Raw genomic sequence first — 25,166 nt, 5'->3', positions numbered from 1 at the left:
GTCTTTACAGTAGGTGTACTGTATTCAGATTTTATAATGTATTTGTGGGATATCTTGGCCAATAAATTGCCATTCTAATATTTACTTTAGCTTTTCATGAATTACTTCAAATGTTACTGGATTTAGTAAAAACTATTTTTAAATGAAAGGACTTCCGTTTTGTCTGACTTTTTTTAATCAAATTAAAATACCCATGTCGAAAACACACAGCTTATCCATAAATCATTTTGCTAATTCATTAATCGGTGCTACTGACTGGCAATAAAATTTTATTACAGATATTATCTTAAAAAGTTATTATACAGTCAGCAACAAAAGATGAAACACAGTCATTACATTGGGTGTTATTTTCTGGAAAAAAACAGCCATGATTTTCTGCTAGAAGTAGTTAATTTACAAGGTAATTAGAATGTAGTTTCTTTTTTCTCTGATTATGTGTAGGCAATTTCTTCAATCGTCTTTTGGTGCTGACTGTACGTTGTCCTATGTATGTTACCGTTAAACGCCTAATTATGTAAATAATCTTATTCCCCTTAACAAGAGGATACCCGATAGAATTAACTGTACATTTTTATTTCTTTCGTAACATCCACTTATTTTGTGCTACTAAGTTATACATAGACTCAATTATTTTGGTATTTCATTAATTAGTACATTCATCTAGCATTCCAAAATCCCTTAGAAATTGTGACTTAATAGTTAAATATATCACTTTTTATTTTTACTGAAAATATACATTTTACCTCAATTCCTAAAAAAGTATGTGCGGTACTTGTTTTTAACTTTATAATCGTAATAATTAATGTGATTTCAATGACTCGGATATAATTAAGTTTATGACCGAAAATATGTTATTTAACCTATGTATTTGGAAAAACAACATATTGGGATCAAAATATATGATTTTATATAAATTAAATATATCCTAAATTAAATAAGCGATTAATTTTGATACTTTGGCAGGCACTTTGGTATTGAAGAAAACGGAAAGTATAGTGCCAAGAATTTTGTAGAAATTGACGAGTTAAGGTTATAACCTGGTTTCTGTAAGGCTGGTCAAATTTGAAATATGGAAATAGTAGTGATACAATAATAATATTATACTAGTCACATTAGGACTATAGTACTTTCAATGGGCTCTTAAACTAGGAATGATGTTCATTACGGGCATGATGAAACCCCTGCGTTTGGTTTGCATTAAAAAGCTTATAGGAGAGATATTGGACAACGTTCTCGACATAAATACCTACTTAAATAATACTACAAGACGAACGTTCATATTTCATAAATAATAAAGAAACCGCTTAGATGATGTAGTATGTAGGTTAGATGGCACCGACATATACGACCTACTTAAAAAAAACCTTTTTTGTTTGCAACTTTGATCGGCCTTTCAGAAACCGGTTATATGATTAGTATGAGAAGTAGGTAGTATTATATTTAGATGTAAGTGCTGAGAGCTTGCCTGAAGTCGTGAAGGGCGGCTAGAAGCTGTGGTGCCGTCGGTCGAGCTAAAGGCGCTAGCGTCCAACACCATGACATTAGACCGTACCTGTACAAAAAAAATTACCTCATATTTTTGTCTCTCCTTATTTATTTGCTTCATGTACAGCCTTAACTGTACAGAGCATACAAGAGCTACCATAAGTGTTACTTAAAGAGAGGTGGTTTTGTAGGTAGAAATTGAAGTAGAGAATTAATAGTAATGAATATAACTACTTATGTACATAAACTGTCTACTCTAATAAATAATGTTCTTGCAAATGATAAACCGGTGGCGCTTGGAAGAACTTTTTTAGAAAGTAATAAATTTGAAGAACTAAAACATAATTATAGCTATCACAATAATCCCACGTTCAATTTGCGAAATCCCTTTGGAACAAGGTAAAATTCTAAACTAGATGAACCTAAAATTCTGCTAAAATGCTACCAAAGTTTTAGCACTAAAAACAGCAGCGGACTAGATAATATTGAAGCTAAAATTCAAGACACTTTTCCAACTATTCTTTTCGAAACTGAAACTCTAAGCAAAGTCTTTGTCAATTCTAAAAAACATTCTCAAGCAATGAAAGTCTTTTAGTAAATTGCATTTTCTTTTCAAGACTTTCAGAGTTGACACTTTTCAGCGGCACTTTCAAATCTGATTGAAATTTTAAATCGGTGCAAACATTTATACTATTGCTACTTTCTGCACTGTTAGATAGAAGGTATTCAATAAAAGATCTGGGTCTGAAAGTATGTGGACATTTTATTAATTTTTAGCTATGAAGGTGTATCTTCTGATTTGACATTTTTGTTTTGTACTTATAACCATGGTTTTCATAAAAAAATCGCAAAACAATATTTTATCTTATGTCAAAAAGTTTTTTTTTAATTGAAACTTTAATTGAAAGAAACAAACTTTAATTATAAAATCACTTCAATAGAAATTAATTTAGTAATTTGGTTTCCAGATAAATTTTATCCAGCTCATAAAGAAAGACTGTTCCACTTAAGGTCATCATCTCTTGGTTAGACTGGTTGTCAGAAATTCAATCTTCTGACTACCTGTAACGGCTTTCAAATCTGTAGGAATAAAGAACCGGAACGAGGCATTAGGATGGTAGTTATAGTTTGAAGAGGCAGGCATCTATAAAGACTCCTAATTCTTGCCAAAAATACTGATCCTGGATATAGTTGGTTCCCTACAAACTGACCTAATCCAATTAGTTTATTACTTACAGTTCATCAGGACAGTTGTGAGGTTGTGAAGGTCGGTAGCCTCCACTTAGAAAAGCGCCGACGTCCGCCGCGTCGAGTTCGGCCAAAGGCGAAGCTCCGAGAGTCGCTAACTCCCACAGCGTTATTCCTAATGACCACTAAGTAAAAGAAACAAGTGAAGTTCAATATGTTATCAGATTGCTCTGATGAAAATCGTATTTCAAAACAATCTTATCTAATCTTTGAAAAACAAATCATAATCTATAATTGATTTTTTATACACATTTTTTCAGCACTTCCATGTTTCTTTAAGTAAATTGTTGCTAAATATGCTATCAAACCTATGAACAGTGCAATACCAACATTATTATATTGTTTTCGAGTGACTACGTTACAATATTGAACTTAACGTAGTGACTCGAAAACTTGACTGACTTTTTTTCTGTATTTTTGAACCTTGTAGTTTCAAAAACAGTCTTACCACATCAGAAGCTGTATTATACTGGTTCTGCAACAGTGTCTCCGGTGCCATCCACTTCACTGGTCTGTTTTCGTTGTCTCCCAAACAGTGGTAGTCATCGGGGAAGAGATCCCGCGACAACCCGTTGTCAGTCACCTTCAGCCTTAGTTTCTCATCAACCCTAGACGACAAAAAAGGTTTTGATAAGTTTGTAACTTTGACATTATTACTGTCGGCTTATCACTATATTGCTACGTGGCTATGAAGATTCAAATAAGGATTTTTTTTAATGGTATTAATCGTTTTAGAGTACACACAACTTCTCCCTGATTTTTAAGATATTTAATTACTGCTCTACTCCTATTAATTATGACGTAAAAGTATTATGCCCTATAGATTCCTCAATAAACGGATTATCTAAAACTGAAATATTTTTTGAATTAGGGCCAGTAGTTCCTGAGATTAACGCGTTCATGTAAACTAACAAATCGCAACCATTGATGATAGAAATCTACTCATACTAATCCGAAAACCCCTTTATGCTCGAAATTCCCTGGATTAGCACATATATTACATCACATTTATAACTCAAAAACATAATATCATCTGCGACCTACTTCAAAATGGGTTACATTATAATTTATTTTTTCAAAGAACTCCATGAATATAATTACTGGGGACTCTACAGAAGTTGGGAAGTAAAACTTGGTATCTGTGAAAATAGGGATTACAAGATACCGAGTTTTACTTGGAAGTGTCAGGCTCAATGTAATATTTCATGCTACATAATAGCTGGAATTTATTTAGTTCGTTATCATATTTTTTTTATGTAAAAAAATATTTTTTTCTATTATTTTGCAGAAAGTATTTATATTAGGCTAAAAAAAAAAACATTTACGTACTCATATGTTTAGATGTTAAAAAATAGTTGATTAAGCTTGGTCTGTATTAAAAAAAATACATATATATATTTGAGCTGTCGCAGTTCTATTTATCATCATCACAGCCTATAGCAGTCCACTGCTGGATATAGGCCTCTCCATAATTTCTCCAGCGCGATCGGTTAATTGCCACCTGCATCCAACGGGACCAAGCGGAACCTCGCAGTTCTATAATGAAATATAATCTGATGGTGGACGGAGAGACGTGGGGTGGAGGTTGGTCGGTTGATCAGAAACAACATATCCATTTTTACGTTTTGGGTACGACAATCAAGAGTCGATATTTCCGTATAAATATTGGTGAAATAAAAACTTACTGTAAGATAAAAAGATTTGTTTTTAGATTCAATTGATTATTACGAAGAAAGTGGTACTTCCATTTTTATTCACAAGCGCAGAATAAAATTATGAACTAACTTTGATAAACACACTTTATAGCTACATTTTATGGAACATTTTAATTTATTTAGATCGTATACGAAATAAAAGTTCCTTCTCAACTTAAACCCAGTCTCGGTTAGCTTAGCTCAGTACTGTAAGTGCGCTCAAGGAGAGCGCATATATCCCACTGCATTGCTAATGGGTTCAAGGATTTATGGAAGTGCGCATATTTACTCCGACCGAATATCTTGCTTTACTTAAAAATATTGAAATTATGTTGCGGAATATATTTTAGAGTTTATATGTAAAAATCGAAGTAATGATCTACTTTTAGTTACACTTCCAGTTTTGGGATAAAAGTTATTTATTTATTTAAATAAAGCCTTAGTTTGAAGGGCCATAATTTTTTCAAGGCCATAAGACAAAAACAAAATGTTATACAAATAGAGATACGTTAAACCTATAGCTGCTTTGTTCTAATCCAACATCAATCATGACCCTGTACCAAGTTAGAAGCAGTAACGTCGTAACTTGGTAGATGGTGGTCAACCCTAACCTACCGTGAAAATACTTGAAGTACAGTATTTTCACCACTAATATTATAAATACGAACGTTTGCATGTTTGTTCCTCTTTCACGCAAAAATCACTGAACGGATTTAAACAAAACTTGGTACACAGATAGTTTATAATCAGGATTAACATGTAGGATAGTTTTTATCCCGATTCCTGCAGCTTTTATATTTTCGATTAGTAGCTCCAACAGTTAGTAACATAGAAAATACATGTAAATGTATACTTACACACAATTCCTAGCAGCAACATCAGCGTGTATCAGCCTCTGTACATGCAAGTATGCGAGGCCGCACGCCACTTGAGCCCCCAAGTCTACAAGGTCTCTCGTCGCTGGGGCCGCTTGGTGGCCCAGTCGACATGATGTTAGGAACCTGATAAAAAGGATAAATTACATCCGAACCGCAGTATCTTGAAATGGCTATTTAAGTACCTTTTGATTCTCATTTTATAATATGATATTCCCTGTTTAGCAAGGGCGTTCCAAAAAGATAAAACCGATGTTTTTGGCTGAAAATGATGTCATTTTAGGTATTACCAGCTACTAAGTGGGACGTATGATTAATTGGGATAATACCTTTTCAGATTCGAAGCATGTGAAGGACAGCAGTAAACGAGGAGTGGTTTCCTCGCTTCTTCAGCGCAGGCGGCCATAGGAGTCAGCACGTTATTGTGCACCAAACCATATAGCCTGAGTCCTTCTGCCACAAGCAACGCTGCCTGCATCGCTGATGCAGCATCTAGGAGTCACAATAATGTTAAAATTTGGTACTCTACATTATAGGTGTACAATTTTCATAATAATTCAAATAAATAAAAATAGGTATAATAGTAAACGGAGAATATTTTTTTTCGTAAACAACGGCACTCTCCCTCTATTTACATTACACACACATTTTACATTTATTATCTTTGTTTTTAACTTGTCCACTCGTAAAACTTAGATGTGTTATATAGAATTTAATTCCGTAACATTTGGTTAATGTCCTTGTCCTTGCCAATCTTTGAAAAGAAATAAGATACAGAAAAGTAAAAAAACTTAAATGTGAAATAATCTGCAAGAAATAACAGTTTTTTATAATGTAACCTAACCAATTTCTGTTCAGCACAATAAATAAATCCAGTATAAAATAATTGCCCATTTCCAGAGTATGTAACGCTTTGCTCAGAAACAAGCACTTAGGCATTACGCCAATAAAATGTAAGGATCACTACTGGATACAATTTATGGAATAAAAATCTTCGTAAATTACCTTCGTATTCTCTACACTTACAACAATTATCACTATAGCGAAAAATACGCAACTATAATGATTATTAAATTATGTAAAGGTTTACTCACGCGTATTTATCGGGGGTGCCCGACTAGTTTCGGGCCCGACCGGAGTCCTTAATCATGGGCTGACGCGGCGGGATCGCGAGTCGAACCGATAAATACGCGTGAGTAAACCGTTACATCATTTAATAATGAATCAGTCTCACGATAGTTATTATAAAACCTTAAAGATTGTTCGTTGATAATAGCTACAATTACTAATAGACAGTTACAAAGCGTAGAAATTATTTAATCTGAGGGCACGGCAGTGCCCCTGCCAAGTCTCGAGCAAAACGGGCACGGCCGTACCATCTTTTCTCGAAGCGATTCGCGGCTGTTTCGCCCCCCCTGTATCTTCGACGTGGACAAAGCTAGGAGTTTAGCTTTTCGGGGAATAATAGTAGGCATTAGAACAAGCTTAAGTTCGAAATTACATGCCAATTGAATTAATGGTTTAGGAGTTACGGTCGATCAAAGTTACACCATTTTGTCACTCACTGACTCACTGACAGATCATCAAAAATCTAAGGTACTTCTAGCAGACTTAGAAACTTCAAATTTTGCACCAAGATAGGTCCTTAGCCACATATAAAGGAAAAATTATAAAAACATTAAAAAATAATATGCCATAGAAAACAATTTTATATTTGCGGTTTGGCAAGAACATTATGTATGGATTTTGACTGCATTGTTAACTTTGTTCGTTGTTTAAGTACCTATTCAATTGGATGAATACATACATAGAATAGAAAAGAATAATATAAATGTAATACACAGACTATCATTAATACAAATTAATACATAAAATTCATAATTCATTAAATTAATAAAGCTAAAACTCCATTGTATTGCGATAAATATTGTATGCGCGCTCGATAGATGGCGTTGTACGTGTCTGAATCGCGCTATGGTTTCGTTACAAAGCGCAGTCTAAGTAGTACTTCAGAATAATTCGATAATTTTCATTTGATAGCGCCACCTGTCTATGAAAAACCATTTCGAAACTAAAAAATATTGTAGTGATAATTGATATTCGGAGAACTTTACGTGTTATTTAGTTTAGTTTAGCTATAGTTTGTAAGTTAGTAGATATATATATGCATATATATATAAGTTTAAGCTTGTTTACACTTTACATTAGAAGTAACGAAGTCTCAGAGAAGAAACAAAAGAGATAGAGATAGAGAATGGGTTCTAAGCAAAGCAGTAGCTGAAGTCCTAGAAATTATGACACCTAAAAAAAAAGAAAGAAATACACTTACAAAAAATAAATGAGATCCCACCAAAAACATTAAATGTAAAAAAATGCCAAGTCTCTCGATGCAGTCTTTCCATCGTAAAAAGTTTTGAGATCTCATAGAAGCCAAGTCCTATTCAAAATATTTTGTAGTTATAAATCAACATTTAGTAATTGTATCAATAGTTTTCTTTATATTATAATTATAGTGACTTGGCAATGAGCACAAATTAAAAGCTGCTTGATGCCTGGAATTATGTGCAAATGTTACTGACGAGACCAGTGATCAGATTATTTGTTATGTGTGAATCATGATGGTCACTACCGACTACATGCTCCAATACAATAATTAAGAATACCTTACGGGCCATCGCTTTATGAAAGTAAATGAATCGAGAGTACACTAAGACTGACTGCCGTTGCCGAAATTCGGTTGGGACGACACGGATAAACCAAAAGAAAATTAATTTTGTGATATTAATGTTTACGCATGCGGTGTGTGTAACTTTCAACTCCTACAAATATGCCGTTTTATTTGTTTCTTCTTGTGCTCATTGCCAAGTCACTATAATTATAATATAAAGAAAACTATTGATACAATTACTAAATGTTGATTTATAACTACAAAATATTTTGAATAGGACTTGGCTTCTATGAGATCTCAAAACTTTTTACGATGGAAAGACTGCATCGAGAGACTTGGCATTTTTTTACATTTAATGTTTTTGGTGGGATACTTTTTTTCCCTCAAACTCCATAGCCTATATCCACGGGAGCGCCATGCGCGAAAGCTAGCTTTCACTCAAAAATATGCAAAAGAAAACTATAATTTTCATACACAAATAGTTTCAAGACAGCAGCAACTTGTAAAAAAGAGGTTCAGTACAAAGTATTATTATAATAATTCACACCATGTACTTGATCATTACAGCCTCAAACTGGCTTGCAAAATTGTAGGTTGATACACGAGAGTAGTTTGGATAACCGTTGTTGTTTTTAGGTTTTTTAAAGAAAGGAGAGCAGGTTCTCTTCTACAATCCCTTATGCTTCTGATAATATCGGAGCTATTTACTGATATGAGATCAAAAGCAATCTAGTCAGCTTGGAATAGCTTGTAAAAGTATTAAGTATATGACGAACCAATTTTCTGTAGTACGTGCAGCAAATTTTTGATGCAATTTTCTGATTTTATCTGTCCAACACGTTAAGGTACATAAACAGAATCGGTGCCAATTTTGAATAGATTAATCTTAATCAGTGTGAAAAAACACGATTTTAAAAGACATTTTGTTGATAGGACTGTTTAAAAAAATTGTTGTTCATTAAGAAACTGAACATCGATACCTTATTAAACTCTGTCGCACAACAATATTCCACATAATATTATTTTCAATTACTACCCGTAAGTCTGTACAACTGAACAAAATTAAGTTAGCGCAGTTCGTTTAAAAGTCTTGGTTAGAGCGTTTTTCCAATTGTGAAAACGTCTACCAAAAATCCTTTAAAATTGGAAGAAGCTGCGAACTGCACAGTTTTCATGAGCATTGTTAATCCAATAATCAAAAATGTTGCTTACCCGGAGCAAATAGTACAGAATACTTGATTATTTTACACCAACTGCTATATCGATGGTGTTTTTATTCTAAAGCCGCAACGTAAAAGAAAATAATATGTTTTTTTGTATTTTTGAGGTCTCAAAAACTGTAAATATAAACTTTGCTCATGTGGGTTTTGAAGCAGTTTTGATATTCCTCGGAAGACAGATAGCAGAATTGCAAAACTGTAATTTACATACATAAAAGTTTTACAGCTCTCTGCTCCAGAAATATCCAGAGAGTTTCTAGTTTTAAAACAATAATATGGAACTCTTTATTCGCTTGGAATAAATTTGGAAAAATATTTGTTTATGCATGCTCTACTTTAGAATAATATTTAACTGTATGTTTAAGATAATTACAATTAATTCAAATATTTTTTTATGTACTATCTCGTCTGGAACTGACCTATTTTTTTAGATTCAAAAGAAATTACAATCTATTGATGCCATAATATGCTCATAATCTATAAGTATCCGCTAGGTACAATGTTGAGCGAGAGAGCGTTCTACATTGTACCTAGCGGCGTCTCTCTTTTACAACGGTAAAGATTCAACGTTGAAATCTCATAATACAGGGACATGTTAATAAGAATAAACAATGACCAACCTGAAACAGTCTTCACCACAACTTCTTCATACGTTTCTCCTCTTTTAAAGACTCCTTTGTAGACTCTTCCAAAGGTCCCCTCGTGTACTAAGATCTCCAGCCGAATGTTGGAGCGAGGAGTCGTCAGCAAGCGTAGCTGTTCTGCGGGGTCGGTGATGCGGTCTTTAGGTAGAGTTTGCTGAAAGAAATGGGGTGGTCAGTTTTGTTCAACACATTTTTTTATCATATTTTGGGTGAGTTATGTGAAAGTCAATTTTGATAAATTTACGAATTGACAAATGTATAGTTTTGTCAATCAGATTTAAATAAAAAATAACGGAACAAACTGATTAGTTTCCACGAAAATAGTACTCCTGACATATATAAAATTTTCATTTTCATGACGAATCACGAGACAAACTGGATTGCGACTTTCCAACGTCATTAGAGACACGTACCACAGATCACAAAATTCAATATAGAAATATAAAAGCGTCAGCTATTTTAACAAGATCTACAAAGTTGCACATCGCTTCCAGCCAAACACCAGTCCTTAGTTAGAGTCAGGTGCGCACATAATTGCATCGCCGGACGACGTCCAACGATATCCTTAATCGAATTTCAGACGTTGCCTCGTTTTAGGTGTTGTAGAGAAACGATTTTCACAGTACTTTGATATTCTGTCTAGATGAATATGTAAAGTTTAATGAGGGAGTCTGTCGAGCTTCTAAATGTTTATTTTTCGAGTAAATAGCATCAGGTGAGAGATATTTAGAAATGCTTGTTTGAGTAATTGATATGTTTTAGCAATGAAGGGATTTGAAAGGGTAGAAAGCTAAAGTTTAGTTATAGAGAATAGTTTTGAAAATGGAGATATTTCAAGGACTTTATTTTTGACATATCAATGATAATTATATTGAATTTTGGAAAAGTTTGATAATTTAGAATAAGAATATAAAAAAAACAGATATTGTGAGAAAAAAATGTCAAGAAATCGAGATCAGATTTATATGGGGGTACGCAAAAGTTTTCTAGATCGTGTCAGAGATTAATAATTAATCATGAATTCCTGCTCTTTAACAATTCTTGTTCAAAACCTAACTTTTTTCGCACATAACATCAGCATCTTGCCTCAAAGTTTTGACTTGCCAAACAAAATCCAAATTAGCACTGAACAACAAGCACTCAAACTCGAAGTATAATTTCGCCGGCTTTGTATCAAAACCCGTCTCTTTTAATAAGGAACTTCTTATTTACACCTCCGTTCATTAGCGATCCCTCTCACTGAAGACACTAATTCATATTTCCTTCCAAAGACCTTCAACGGCGCGATAAATTTCCGGACAAAGGGGGATTGCAAATTAAAAACTCGGTACTATGCCAAGACCAATAATGAAAGGAGTTATGTTGATCTGGAAGAGACAACTACTCAGATTTGGTGATAAATAAATAAATGCGGACAACATCACATACATTGTTCTGAACCCAAAGTACATAAGTTGCTAAAGCACCTGTGTTATGGAATTCAGATGCAACGAAGGTACCACAAACACCCAGAGTTATTTTTACATTGACCCGACCGGGGATCGAATCCGGGACCTCAGAGCTAGTGACACCTTGAAACCGCTGCGTACACCACTCGATCACGGAGGTGATAGTTTTGTGTTATATTGTTCTTTGATAGTTTTGAATAATTACTAGGTAGTTTTAATCTGAAATTGTATTTTGAAAATTTTGTTCGCTTGTTGTGTTTGAGAGCTTCACAAATAGCGTTTTAATTCTAGTTTGGGCAAGAGTTAGTACGGGGACAAATAATTATTTTCTGTCTTGATTTTATAGTAAATAAGCCGCTGTACTTATACGTAAATAAATTCGGTATTGGGGCTAAAATCCTGTAAAAAAGTTTTAAATTTTATTGTTTTAACCCAGTTTCATCCGTATTTTATGGCATATTAAGTGTATCCTAAGTTTTATCAAAATAGATCATGTACTTCGACTAAAAAAAAGCAGCAATTTTCACTGCAGGAAACTTTCTTGTATTAAACCAGTCTGTTTCCAGCTCAGTATGTCATCTGTGCCACATATTCTGGTTTAGGCGGTAATTTTGCATACTACAATTGAAATAAGCCTTGAGGTATAGAAAGATACACCTTAAAATAGATGAATTCAAAAGCAATCAATTTGAAACCTTCAGTTAACATGTTAACTTTCGAAAAGAAAAAAAGAGAGCCATTAATATTGAAATAAATTTTATTTCACATTTATCGTCTGAAAATTATTCACAAACGGTCTCATCCAGCATCTCTACATCCACTTCCAATACTTGCCTTAGAAGAGCGCTAATTGCATTACGTTTGTATCACCTGCAGGGGAGACGAGTAACTCGTCTTAAATTGGATTCTTAATGAGGTAAAGGGCTCATTTTATGCACAATTCTCTCACCCTTGTGATGCAGTGTAATGAAGGACTGACAAATATCTTAGCGAGGGACTTGCTTTGAGGTTCTTACGATACGAGGAGATTCATTAATTGTGTTAATTTATGGAACAACGCTGGCTTTACGTATAATATTTTTTTTCATAATGAAGCTAGTCTGTTTGTTTGAACGAGCTAATCGAGCGAAAAATATTATTATTGAATATAGAGGACGGCTTATTAATTCATACCATCACGCTATGATTAATAGGAGTAGAGCAGTAATTAAACATGTAACAAAAACGGGAGACAATCCTAACTTACGAGTACATCTTTACGTAGCGACAAAGTCGCACCCAACAGCTAGTCAGCAATATCTGTTATCTTATTTCCTGTGTATAAGAGTGTAGTACAATAATTTAAATGTAAGTGCTTGAGTAGTAAAAAAATAACTGTAAAGCATTATTTATTGAGAGCGTTGAATTTTGAATACCTACTCGTAAATACGTTTATTAAAAAGTCAAGATCCCTATTAAATATACTCTCTACAAAAATGTACAATTAAAATAATAATTCTTGAAAACGTTTCACACAAATTCAACAAATATTTTTAATAAGGAATTCGTCGAAATCGTAAATTAGAGAATTAATTAAAATCGTAAGTAGACACTATATAATTCCGAGAAGCGACAACTGACGTAACGCTATCCTAGGCATTTTAATCGAATCCCGAATAGTGACGTAATTTCTCGACTTACCTCAAAATAAATTACTCGTTCGTCTGAAGTAAGATCTTAGGAAAAAGACGGTTTTCTCATCCACAATTAATTCCACACTCGGTTACCTACGACGTATGGTGCCATTAAAGTGTTTGCGGGGTTGTTCAGGCAAAGATCAAGTGGTACCTCGTAATGCGGGTTAATTTATCTGTGAGAGCGACTGAATTTAGTGGCGAGGTGTAAGGGGTTAGGGCGAACTTTAACAAGTTATGTATTGGAATCAAGTACCTTCTATGTGTACCTATTGATGGTTGCTATGTGTCGAATAACTAGTAACCTAAAAAAATACACAAATTGATTGCCAGTCACCAGAAAACACAGCAGCGATGCTCTCAATAGGACAATCCAGGCACAATATCACAATGGCCAAAATCAGTCGCCTATCGTAAAACAGAGTGGCAAGGAATAGTATACAAACATACTAAACTTAACATTTTGCGGTATATGAATAATTTGCGGACCACTAAGTACTGGATGCAGAGAAGTTTGCTACGCGGTGAATAGTTTATTCAATATAGACTACAGCTGTGTCCAAGTAATAGATATATGATAATATTCAGTAGTATAATGTGATAACTGAAATATGTAGCGAAAACTAAACAACTGTGAAACATATTCGCGAAGCTGAGGTTTCTGGACAAATAGAACAAAAGGAATTTTTGAACAAAATTGGCTATCAATAAAATTTAACGACCATATTGCACGGACAATGAGACACATCAAAGTAACGGACAAACGGACAGTCAAAGGTGCCTTATTAATAGAGTTCTGTTTTTGCGTTTTAGGTACACAACCATAACACTTTGGGTTATTAAAGAAGATAATTATGACCAAACTTTTGAACTAAATTTATTTTATGCTTTATTCAATTTAGTTTTCAAATACCACCTGAGAGTCTGACAGTAAATTTAAAATTCCGACGGAAGCTAATTCATTATCCAATGAATTTAGAGTAACTGTATTTAGTAGGTCAGTGTTCTGAAAATAGAATACAAGTTAATAGAATTTAGGCATGCTAGTTTTGCTTTTAACTAATTGTTTATTATGGATATCATCATCGGCCTAGCCTTTTCCCAACTATGTTGGGGTCGGCTACCAGTCCAACCGGTTTCAGCTAAGTACCAGTGTTTTACAAGGAGCGACTGCCTATATGACCTCCTCAACCCAGTTACCAGGGCAACACGATACTCCTTGGTTAGACTGGTTGTCAGACTTTTCAAGCTTCTGACTAACTGTAACGACTGTCAAAGATATAGGCATAACAGCTGGGACCCACATTTTAACGTGCCTTCCGAAACACGGAGGAACTCGTTATGACAAAGATGGTGGTGTTCATTGTTTATTATGGATAGTGGATAACTATTTTTTTGCCTAAGCTTCATATTTTGCGATAAAAGTATAGTGAAATATGTACATGTTGAGTAACAATTATAGAACTATTGCTACTGTCACTTAACTACTCTTTTCTACCTACCTCTTATTATAAGATCCCCAAATCGTTGCCTAAAACAGTAAACTTGGAAATTATTCTAGGTGTGAGCTTCAATGTATCATGGATATCAAATAGATGTGATGGGCCTCATAATGTTCGTGTTACTAACGTTTACCCGCAGCACTATACGAGTAGATATCGGATCTTTATTTCTCCTTAATACGAGATTACCATACGTCAACTTCCATTAAAACCAGTTATACGTAGAGAAAGATACAAATATGCAAATAAGACTCACTTCACAGACGTCATTGGTAACCTAGCTGATACGACAGCACATGATTTAAAAAAAATCAGATTGGCTCCGAAACCAGTCTTACAATATGGATAAATTAATTACCCGTTAGTAAATTATTGTAAAGTTTAAGTCTGATAAGGCACTGTATTAACAGTCAGTTCCTGTTGTCCATAATTTCAGATGATGGAAAATTGAGAACGCAATGACCACATCGATGCCACAATGTTCCCACTAACCGTACAATGATGCCAAATGGGCAACATTATCGGCAAAATAACGCCATTGTGGTTGCGATGGCTAATACGCGCGCAATTTACCAAAGAGCATAACGATAAATATCTTTGGCTTGTTAATTCTCCTGTATTTCATTGGCAAGGGATATTGACAAGGTTGCGGTTGTTTTGTTTTCCTAAACTATGATTATCAGTAAGGATCTAAGCAAAGCTACTGAGTATTTGTTTTGCTTTTCTATTGTGTAATTTATGTATGGTTAGTTTCATATAATTATATTTTTAATGATATCTCGTCTTTGTTTCCATTTCTTGATTGTAGTTATTAACTTCAATTCAATTCAATTCAAAGTCTTTATTTCTTTCATATTACATTACATTACTAAATGGCATGCCCCGCAAAACCGTTTACACGGTTTGACTGCGGGAACTTAAAACTCTTCTTTCGTAGTTTAGTATTTTTTTTAATATAATTATATTTGTTTATGCACGTTTAAGATAACTGTTTATTACGAACCGAATATATAAAATTCTCGTGTCACGGTGTACGTAATTGAATACCTCTGAAATGGCTCGACCGATGCTTGTGAATTTTTTTATGCGTATTGGGGTAGGTCTAAGAATTGAACATTTATTTTTGATAGCCAAATTTTTAAAGCCCTTTTTAACTCATTTCAATGGCAAAACATTTTTGGGACCGGTTATAGTTTCTAAAAAAAAATCCCAAGTATTGCTCTACCGTACTACGAGTACATTATTCATCTCCATAAATTAAATAATTTATTCCAGTCTAGTATATTTGTGGGCAACAACAAACGGTAACTCTATTTGAGTTATCTAATGACTGCTGCGGTTTATTTCCCGAGCCACACGTGAATTAACATTTTAAATTCAATAATTAGGCGGATTCAATTAGTTGATTGTTAATTTTCACACTACTATCGAGTTTCACATTATGTTTTATCAATAGATGATTGAAAATTTGAAACGCGCGGTGTCGCTATCGAAGCTTTGGAGTATAATGTTGAACATACGGATTGTATTTAGTTTTAACCCAAATTGGTGTTTTTGAAAGGTTTTTAAAATACGAATAATAATGTTTTACATATTTTATCATTGATTAATTATTGGTCACACTAATCCGCATACATTCACATCCTTTGCCTCATTTTCAGATGTTATTCTATGATTAAATTTTAAAACTTCAAGTATCTTAAACTTCTCTTACAATAATTAACCCAGTGAACTAACGAACTAAAGTAGTGAGTGTTATTGTCTCTACATTGTACTTTAGATAAACAGAGAAGGTGCAATATTTTAAATCCATTTTCAACATTTTCATACCGATGTCTGATTTTACTCATTCCACTTTTCTTATAGCGATTAGTCCACAGACGTCTTCAAATATTCAACATATGAACATCAACAAACGTAAATTATACATCATTGATCTTCTATATACATTATTGTCACTGTTATAATATATAGTCACTAATGACTTTGTCAAGCTTACCTGTGATACATGTGTGAGGTTCGAAGCGGCGTAATACGATACTCTTGACTCCGGCTTGGCGTACACATGCTCGCCTATGTGTGTTGTGGCGTACGGCGACGGTGATCGGCGACTACCTGTGTGACAAAGTACATTGATAAATACTTAGTAGCTGGGATATATGGGGTTGGTGTTAAATGAGAAATCTGAGGAATCAAACTGATGGTAATTATGATCTCGATAATGATCGATTACATGGCCAATAACGAATGACAATCGAAAATGTGGAGTATGGTTTTACGAACTAAGGAGTGTTATCCTTGTATTGCGTGGGGCATAAACATTCAAGTCACATACTCAAAGACACCCAGACTCAGAACAAGCGTTCGTGGATCACGCAAATGCTCAAACGTGGATCCGCGATATGTCCAGCACAATAGGTTTGGCATGATGACCTTTACCACTTGGCTATCCGTGCAATCCAAAATTTACATATAAGCTCATAAAGTATTTGTTGGCGTTGTGGAAGTCAGACATACAATACTCTGCTGAACTTAAGAACTATTTACTTTTAAATGTTAAATATTAAAAAAAATAAGTCAGAACCGAACCGACAATTATTATAATAGTCAGTCTAGACATGTAAGAATAGATATTGGTGTTTATTGATTAATCTATTTTCAATAAAAAAAACTAAGTCGCAAATTGTCTTCAAATAAATATGTGTACAGTTTATTTTTATTGGTGGCAACGTTTAGCCTAAGAGTTCAACCAGTTAAAAGGTTGACCGTACATAACCTTTATTAACATTAATTAAGAGTTTAAATTCCCACTGTATATAAAACTTTTTAGATTTTATTTTATAAGCGTTTACTAGCAAGTACTCGTATTTTCCAGAACTTTAATAGGATCGACATTCTTAAGAAAATATTCTTAAGTAGGTACATACGTAAAGGAATTTCATGAAATCCGTGTGTTTTCTCATTTGATATGAAATAAATATTAAGGAAAGATGAATTAGAATATTCATGGCATTCGTGGGAATTCTAAAATTCTCGTGAAAAATACTAATACTTTTCTTTGAAATTATGTACACCCCTAAAGTCTTCAAACGTAACACATTTTTAGAATTGTAAAACTTATTAAAACATCATTTTTTTTAATTGACATTAATTAAAATTGAAATGAACAGGAACGACAAAAATATTTGATTGAAAAAGTGTGTGAAAAAAAAGGTGATAATATTAACAATATGCAACTGTATTTTGATAGTAACTGTCGTGAGAATGATTCATTATTAAATGATGTAACGGTAACCCAACCGGATGGGTCCGAAACTAGTCGGGCTACCCCGATAAATACGCGTGAGTAAACCGTTACATCATTTAATAATATGCAACTGTATGAACTATCGTCACACAATTTCATTACATTACGTTTTTATAAAGATAAATCCCGTAAACGAATTTTGATAAAATACAAACGTACAAAATCCCAGACTAAAATAACAAATCCCCAATTAAATCTGTGTCTATACGAAAACTGAACAATAATCTCATTTGAAGTTCCGATGCACTTACCAAAAGGGAATTTGTGTAAGCTAGCAATAGTGGCGTATGATCCCGTGGAACTCGGCGGTCGTCCAAGTGTGTCGAGTCGAAGTAGAACGTTCTGATGACTCCCGTAAGCCGCTGTTGTGTAAGATGTACTGAAACAAATGTATTTGTTAGAGTGGATAATGTAACTCATCTGGCAAACAAATAAAATAAAAATTATACAAAAAAAAACTGCTTTCAAACCTCGCTAACATTAGGTACATTTTGAAATTCAGAATTGTTAGACTTTTTTCAAAGCCTTTTACTCCTTTTTTTTCTAGTGCATTTTTAGTTGCTAATGCACAAAATGGTTTGCCTATATTTTATTTTAACCATATGAAATTATCGATTGAATAAATGGCTCTATCATACAAATGAGTTTAGAGTGTAAAAAGGTTTGTGGAAATGAAATGATAAAATGAATAGAAAGGACGCCTGTACATAAATAAACCAATTTAACTTTTTATTTTGGTACATGACCTTTGAATACAGTCTATAAACGACCCGTTTCTGGGAACAGGCCTCTCCCCGTATAGGGAATGTTTTGAGCATTGATCACCTCGTAAGGGTACTCTCACTAATTTCGAGTAGGCGATTTCCGATTCCAACACTTGGAATCCAAGTTTCCTCTACATGTTTTCCTTTACCGTCCATCAGTTGTATCTTGCACAATAACTAAAAAAGAAACATATACCTTTGAAAAAGTTAGATTCGTACTTTGCCTGCGGTGGGACACAAATCCAGGCATAGAACCGCAAAGCTACCACGACATATCCTTGGCTTACAATGCCTATAATTCTGTTACGTTTTATATATAAATATAATATAAACTAATAACTAATCATCATGAAACAAAACTGAACACCAAACAATTCAAACGCATGTCTCGGAACTAACATAATTCGGATAACACGTGAACCGGCTGTCAGTTTGACGTAACTACGAGATAAACATCTGTATAACGGTCACACTGTCGGGAACTAGGTTAACACTAACAAGGTATTGCCCGCGGCTCCACTCGTATTAAAATGTAAAAGTGTTCTGTATTTATATATAGAAAAGTTAATCTTTAAAAATCTTTAAACAACAATTATTTTGCTGAATTTTATGCATTTTCTGTGAAGTGTAAAAATATTACAAAATCAAAATTATTCCAAATAGTCAAGCCTCTTTGCCAAGACGGCAAAGATAATAGAAAATATAGGTATTTTAACCATTAGAGCATTCAAAAAATGTATATCTTATTTTATTTAATATTTCTTTATAACGTTCATATTCAAAGGCCGATAAATGATTCAGTAAAACTAAACAACATTATTTTAATAATATAGGTAAGTATATAAATTTTCGGTTAATTTTCACAAGCCCATAAAATTCAAACTGGAGTGCCTGATATCACACGTTACGAGTATAAACCGTGGGTTAATACATAAATTCCTATTCGCTATAAAGTTTCGTCGATAAAGTCGGTATCGAGTAACTATAAAAACATTTTGCTTGTCTATCATGAAACCTTCTGAACCACATCATCCATCACATACGGCGGGGTCGCTGCCCCCTGTGTGCTTTTGGGGTGTGGTACAAGTTGAGTTTAAAGGTAATTTGGATGTAATTTTTGGGTGTTTCACCGTGTTTTATTAGTCGTCTTACAAAAGCAGCCCAGTTCATGTATCCAATGACGAACACGTTTATGATAAAAAAATAGGTATGTATGAGATTTGAAAAAAAAAAATGCCTTTTTTATTCAATATTATGATGCAATTCGTAGTTTTTTAGAAACACAGCTCAGTTGCGAGCGCGGTTTGAGCCTTGTAACAATGGTGAGGGGCGGCGTTTTTATCATTTTTAAAAGTATATTTCAGATTTCTCTTGTTTAATTTTCTTCGTACGTACTATCTTAATTGATGATAAAAAAATAATAATCGCGCCTAGGGGTATTTTACGGCGGATACATGAACTGGGCTACTTTTGTAAGACGGCGAAAAAATCACCGTGTATATTTAAAGGTATTATTATGTTTGTTAGGATATGTGGATCGGCAGAAAATGTGTAAATAAACAATTACAATTACCAGATAATCTGATGTCAAAGTAAATTTGTATCTTATTTTGTCTTGTTATTTTTTTTTATACAATTACACCAAATAATTTGATCCTTGAGCTTGAGGGTTTTCATAAACATTCAAGACACGTGCACGAAGACATCCAGACTCAGAACTAGCATTAGAATTACAATTTTAATAAAGAATTTTATATTCCCTGAATAGTATATAACAAAGAAACATTTTTTTCCTGTAAATGATCTTTAATTTTAGATAAACATTACATAGGACCACAATTATTCAAGATTGAAATACAAAAATCAAACAGTACATCTATATACTTACTAATATATAAAGCTGAAGAGTTTGTTTGTTTGAACGCGCTAATCTCAGGAACTACTGTTCCAAATTGAAAAATTCTTTTTGTGTTGAACAGACCATTAATCGAGGTAGGCTTTAGGCTATAAACCATCACGCTGCGACTAATAGGAGCTAAGATACAATGGAAAATGTGATAAAAAACAGGGCAGGTATAAATCATAACTTATATCTTCTACCCACGGGGACGAAGTCGCGGGCAACAGCTAGTTACCCATATACGCCAGTCTGAAAACTGTAAACTCAAGAACCAAACACGTTGATATACTGAAAAGCTTACAAATTGCACCATCCAACACGTTTAAGGTCAACCTAACCTGATATTGTGTTGAAATTGGTACATTATTGAAAAATTTATAAAGCCCTTAGGGCAGTACAGAGGGTCGTCCCCTACAGAACATTTTCTTAGGTTAGTTTTTCCTTAATTTATAGCAGTTTATATGGCATGCATAATGTATCGCCTTTGTATGCTTTGTGCCAGCTTTGCCTATTGTAGCGAATTTCGGGGCCTCAATTCTTAACTTAGAACGAAATTCGTATAAATTAGGTGAGGGACACAAATTGCTGATGCCTGTATAAAACTAGGCTGTATTGATAAACTTGTAACTTGAGGTTTGCAAATTTTGACGTCATATTTTATGTATAGGTCTATATTCACGTATTGTGATGAGTGTGCCTCCGAAGTTGTGATTTAAGTTTAACAGATATAAGTATTTCGATTAGCTTATATAATAAACGAATTTTTTATAAGATCACTTGTAATAGACTAGTAGGAACTATTTTGTTTCAAAATAAACGGTAGAGGTCATCAAAATTACGCCAAATAGGGCTGGAAAAACAATTATCGTACTATTAATAATCGTACTATTTTTTAGGTTAGGCTATCAACGTCCTTGAAGAGAGAAACGATATTTCAAACTTACTGCCTACTTTGCCATCAGACAAAGTCACTATTAATAGATAGCCATCAATATATCTGAGCTACGCCACGCTACCCAGCGTTATGCTACGCAACGCGGTCGGTGCTACGCGTCGCTGAACCGTACTACATCACTGTCCAGTGCTACGAACGTAGCGCTTAGTGCTACGGTTTTTTGTGTATCATTTTATTAATTTTTATTTTTGCCCCGAAAAATTGGTAAATTGCATGAAAGTGGATTATCTTTATTGAACCGTGGTTTAGTCGAATTTTTTTAGCAAAACCATCACTAACATTAAATGTAGGCTTACCTGATTTAATTTATGGACGAATAAATAAATCAATGTATTTTTTATAATTAGATCATTATCTCTACATTTATAAAAAAGCATCAAAGTAAATTCAAACATTTTCATTTATGTGCAGATCGAGCTAATATTCAACTTTCGTCGTATCGATCACTCAAACTAAAAATACCTCTTTTAAGAATTGGACCTTTCATGAGAAATTATACAATTATAATAACTTTCAAGAATTTGTTCACAATTTAATTTAATAGTTACTTAACAATATCAAGTATTTGTTATGTTTTTACGACTTTCTGTTTAAATAATAGAAAAATGCGCATCGAAGCAGAATTATTTCTAAATAATTATTTCGTTTCTCAAAGCGGAGTAAATAATAATAATTTGGGAACTTCACAAATTAACTTAAACAAAGTTCCGAAGTAAGATAATTTACGTCAAACTTCTCCGCTATATATTTTGCTAAATACAAATCAGGCGCCAAAATGTTGTTGATTCTCATAAATTTTCAACAAATAATGGCTCGTTTTTGCACATTTGTTATAATTTAATAGAAGTTAAGATGTCTACATAAACAAGATATATGAATACAAATAAATTACTTTCTTCAATAAGTTAATTCATATACTGGTCTGTTGGGCAGATAGAGAAAAAAAGTAATAACTGTATACTAGTCAATAACATGATAGAGCAAAAGGAATTACTTTTTACTTCAGCTAAAAATCTATTATTAATTCATGTTACATAACTTGAAAATTTTCTGATTTAGTACTAGTATAGTTAGATACGATTAGGTAAGACGCTAAGATGTAACGAATATTAATCTTTAAAACAATGTTTTATCTACAACTTAACTAGCCTTTTCCCAACTATTTTAGGATCGGATTCAGCTAAGTACCAGTGTTTTACAAGGAGCGACTGCCTATCTTCTACAACCTTGTTACCTGGGCAACACAGCACCCTTTAGTCGGACTGGTCAGACTTTCTAGTTTCTGACTACCCGTAATGGCTGTCAAAGATGAATATAACAACAGCCGGCACCCACAAGTTAACGTGCCTTCCGAAACACGGAGGAACTCGTTACGATAAAAATGGTCAAACAATTACGGACCGACTGTGCCTAGCGTACCTTAGCCTGTGTTCTATAGCTTAGCCACGAGAAGTTGCGGTAGTCAACTGCATAAGTATGTATAAATGCGCATTTCAATGATCTCTAATCAACTTACTGTATGGAATCATGGTGCCTCGCCTTACTGCCTCTCTTGTACAGCGTGCCCGCAGCGGCTGCGGCGGTGAGCAGCGCGAGCGCAGCGGCGGCGCACCCCCCCGCCGCAAACAGCACGCCCCCGGAGTTTTGTGACGCGTCGCCAGCGAGCCGCGCCGTGTCGTTATGTGTTACTACTGTTGATAGACCTGTGGGGGAATTGTGATATGAGTGTTTACATTAGGTAGCTTGCGTTTGTGTTAGTGGATGCTTTACCACATATAATGCTGGGTATATATATTAATTAATTTATGGCTTACAGGTGAGGAAACACACTGGAGCCAGTTTGACAAGAAACTGTTTTTTTTAACTGTTAAAAATTTTAGATACACGGTAACTACGAAAACTAGATGTAGCTGTGCTTGCAGTTTCCCCCGCTTGATTTTTGAAGATCAATTGAAATCAGACAAGGCATTTAGGCATTAAGATAATGGGACAAACTTTGCATTTATGTACGAATAAATCGTGTAAAAAAGCGCTTTAGATATTATCAAAAAGAAATCTAAGACTTGATCCACTAATGAGCATCAGTCGTTAAAATTGTGAAGTGAAAATTTAAAAAAATATATCTCACTGACTCTCTACGCATTGTAACGACAACCTTTCTAATGTACTTAGTTACAACGTTTTTGCTATTTAATAAAACTTACTAAATATGCTTTTCATTATATATCAAATCTCAAACAAAAACAAAAGCTGATCCGTTCATAACACTTCAACAGGCCACTTAAAATCTCTTATGCTCACTAAATTGCCTATGGAACGTAATAAAAACTTGTGAAATAAGGGGGCTTGGATAATGGCGTAATAATGAGCTTGGATACTCAGCGTATTACGTTGTCCCCTGATGTTTGAGCCGTAAACAATTTACAGGTGTAATCTCTACTTAATGGGAGTTTAAAAATGTATTTTTTCTTGAGTAAATTGAGTATTCGTTGTTTATGACATGAAAAACCTTTTTGTCATCGAAGAAGTTTGGAATTGAGAAAATGTGTACGGTTAAAATACCTACGTATGTTTTCAATTACAAACAGCATAATTATTTCCATTTTTTGACATACCTTGAAGTAATATATTGGTTTGTATAACCATATTCTCATTTTTTATTTCAAAAAATATAATAGATTTGTGGAACCAATGTATTTTTTGTACTATATTTATCAGTTGACAAAAAAAAGTATTTAATAAGATTGACTAAGGCACACTTTTGTTCATTTATTTTTCTACTATAAACCGCTTATTTTTTTAATTTCAAAGTTAAAAAAGCTGCTTAGATGTTGCTAAATTACTCAGGAAAAATAGAAAAAGAGATAAGTTTCTCATCAAGTCAGCCGATTAGACTCGTAAGTACTTTGGGGAATACGACTTTTACCATTACGGAGTTGGAAGAGTAACCATGACCATATCTCGTAACAAGTAACAAGTAATTCAAGGTTGTGAAGTTCCATTGTTCGTGACCCATTTACCAAATAAACTTCTAGCTAAATTGAATGGAAATGGATGGATGTCTGACTGGTGTTTAATAAAAATTATATGGTTTGTCTTTTTTTGTAGAAATATTAACGGGTAAGTTAAAAGTTTTGTTTAAAGATGAGCGACATTTTTATGTCTGATATTCATAATATACATTCAAGTTACCTTCAGAATACAGCGGTAAAAATTATTCAAGTGCGAATCGAACTCGCTACATCAAGGGTTCTGTATAAATAAGCTAAAGCGGTAATTTTTTTAAAGCGTCATCTCTATATATTTAAGATAGAGACGAACGGACGGACCGACAGACAGAAATTGGAGCCATAGTAACAGGGTTTCATCCCATTGGCGCTGCGTTCCTATTCGAGACCCACAGTCACGGACGTGTATTTAAAAATCGATGTAATCGTTTAATTCCTCGATTTCACTTCTTTTGATAAAGTGATTTAATTGGTGTTTAAAAACAAAGGCCTTGCCCAATGGAATCGCAGCCAAACGACTAAGATAGGTACTTTTTTACAAATAGCAACAACTGCACAACTACTGCCTTAAGCTCACATTAATATGTACCCCATGTAAATTCAAACAAGAGATTCTGAAAAGCGATAAAAATTACCATGCTAAACATGAAAATTATGAATCTTTTGATGTGGCTCAAAATGGTCTTTCGTTTCTTAGAAAGAAGAAACAATAAAAGGGAATATAAAGAAACGTTAACGCGTTTAAAAGGTACGAGAAAATTTCCAAGTCAAATAA

General features: G+C 33.8%; 1 protein-coding gene across 1 annotated transcript; it reads right to left on the bottom strand.

Annotated features, from left to right (window-relative positions):
* Positions 1-426: 426 nt before the first annotated feature.
* LOC113496864 (tyrosine-protein kinase RYK-like) lies at positions 427-23,096 on the bottom strand (the record flags this gene model as incomplete). The annotated part of the gene is made up of 9 exons (XM_026876231.1): positions 427-1,552; positions 2,722-2,858; positions 3,182-3,341; positions 5,285-5,428; positions 5,632-5,794; positions 9,811-9,988; positions 16,457-16,572; positions 18,016-18,143; positions 22,900-23,096. Coding segments are annotated over 9 exons (1,335 nt in total), but the record flags the coding sequence as incomplete, so codon positions are not given.
* Between the last annotated feature and the right edge of the window lie 2,070 nt (positions 23,097-25,166).

Source organism: Trichoplusia ni, chromosome 8 (assembly GCF_003590095.1).
Source record: "Trichoplusia ni isolate ovarian cell line Hi5 chromosome 8, tn1, whole genome shotgun sequence".
Lineage (NCBI taxonomy): Eukaryota > Metazoa > Arthropoda > Insecta > Lepidoptera > Noctuidae > Trichoplusia > Trichoplusia ni.
This window is presented reverse-complemented; position numbering and strand designations above follow the sequence as displayed.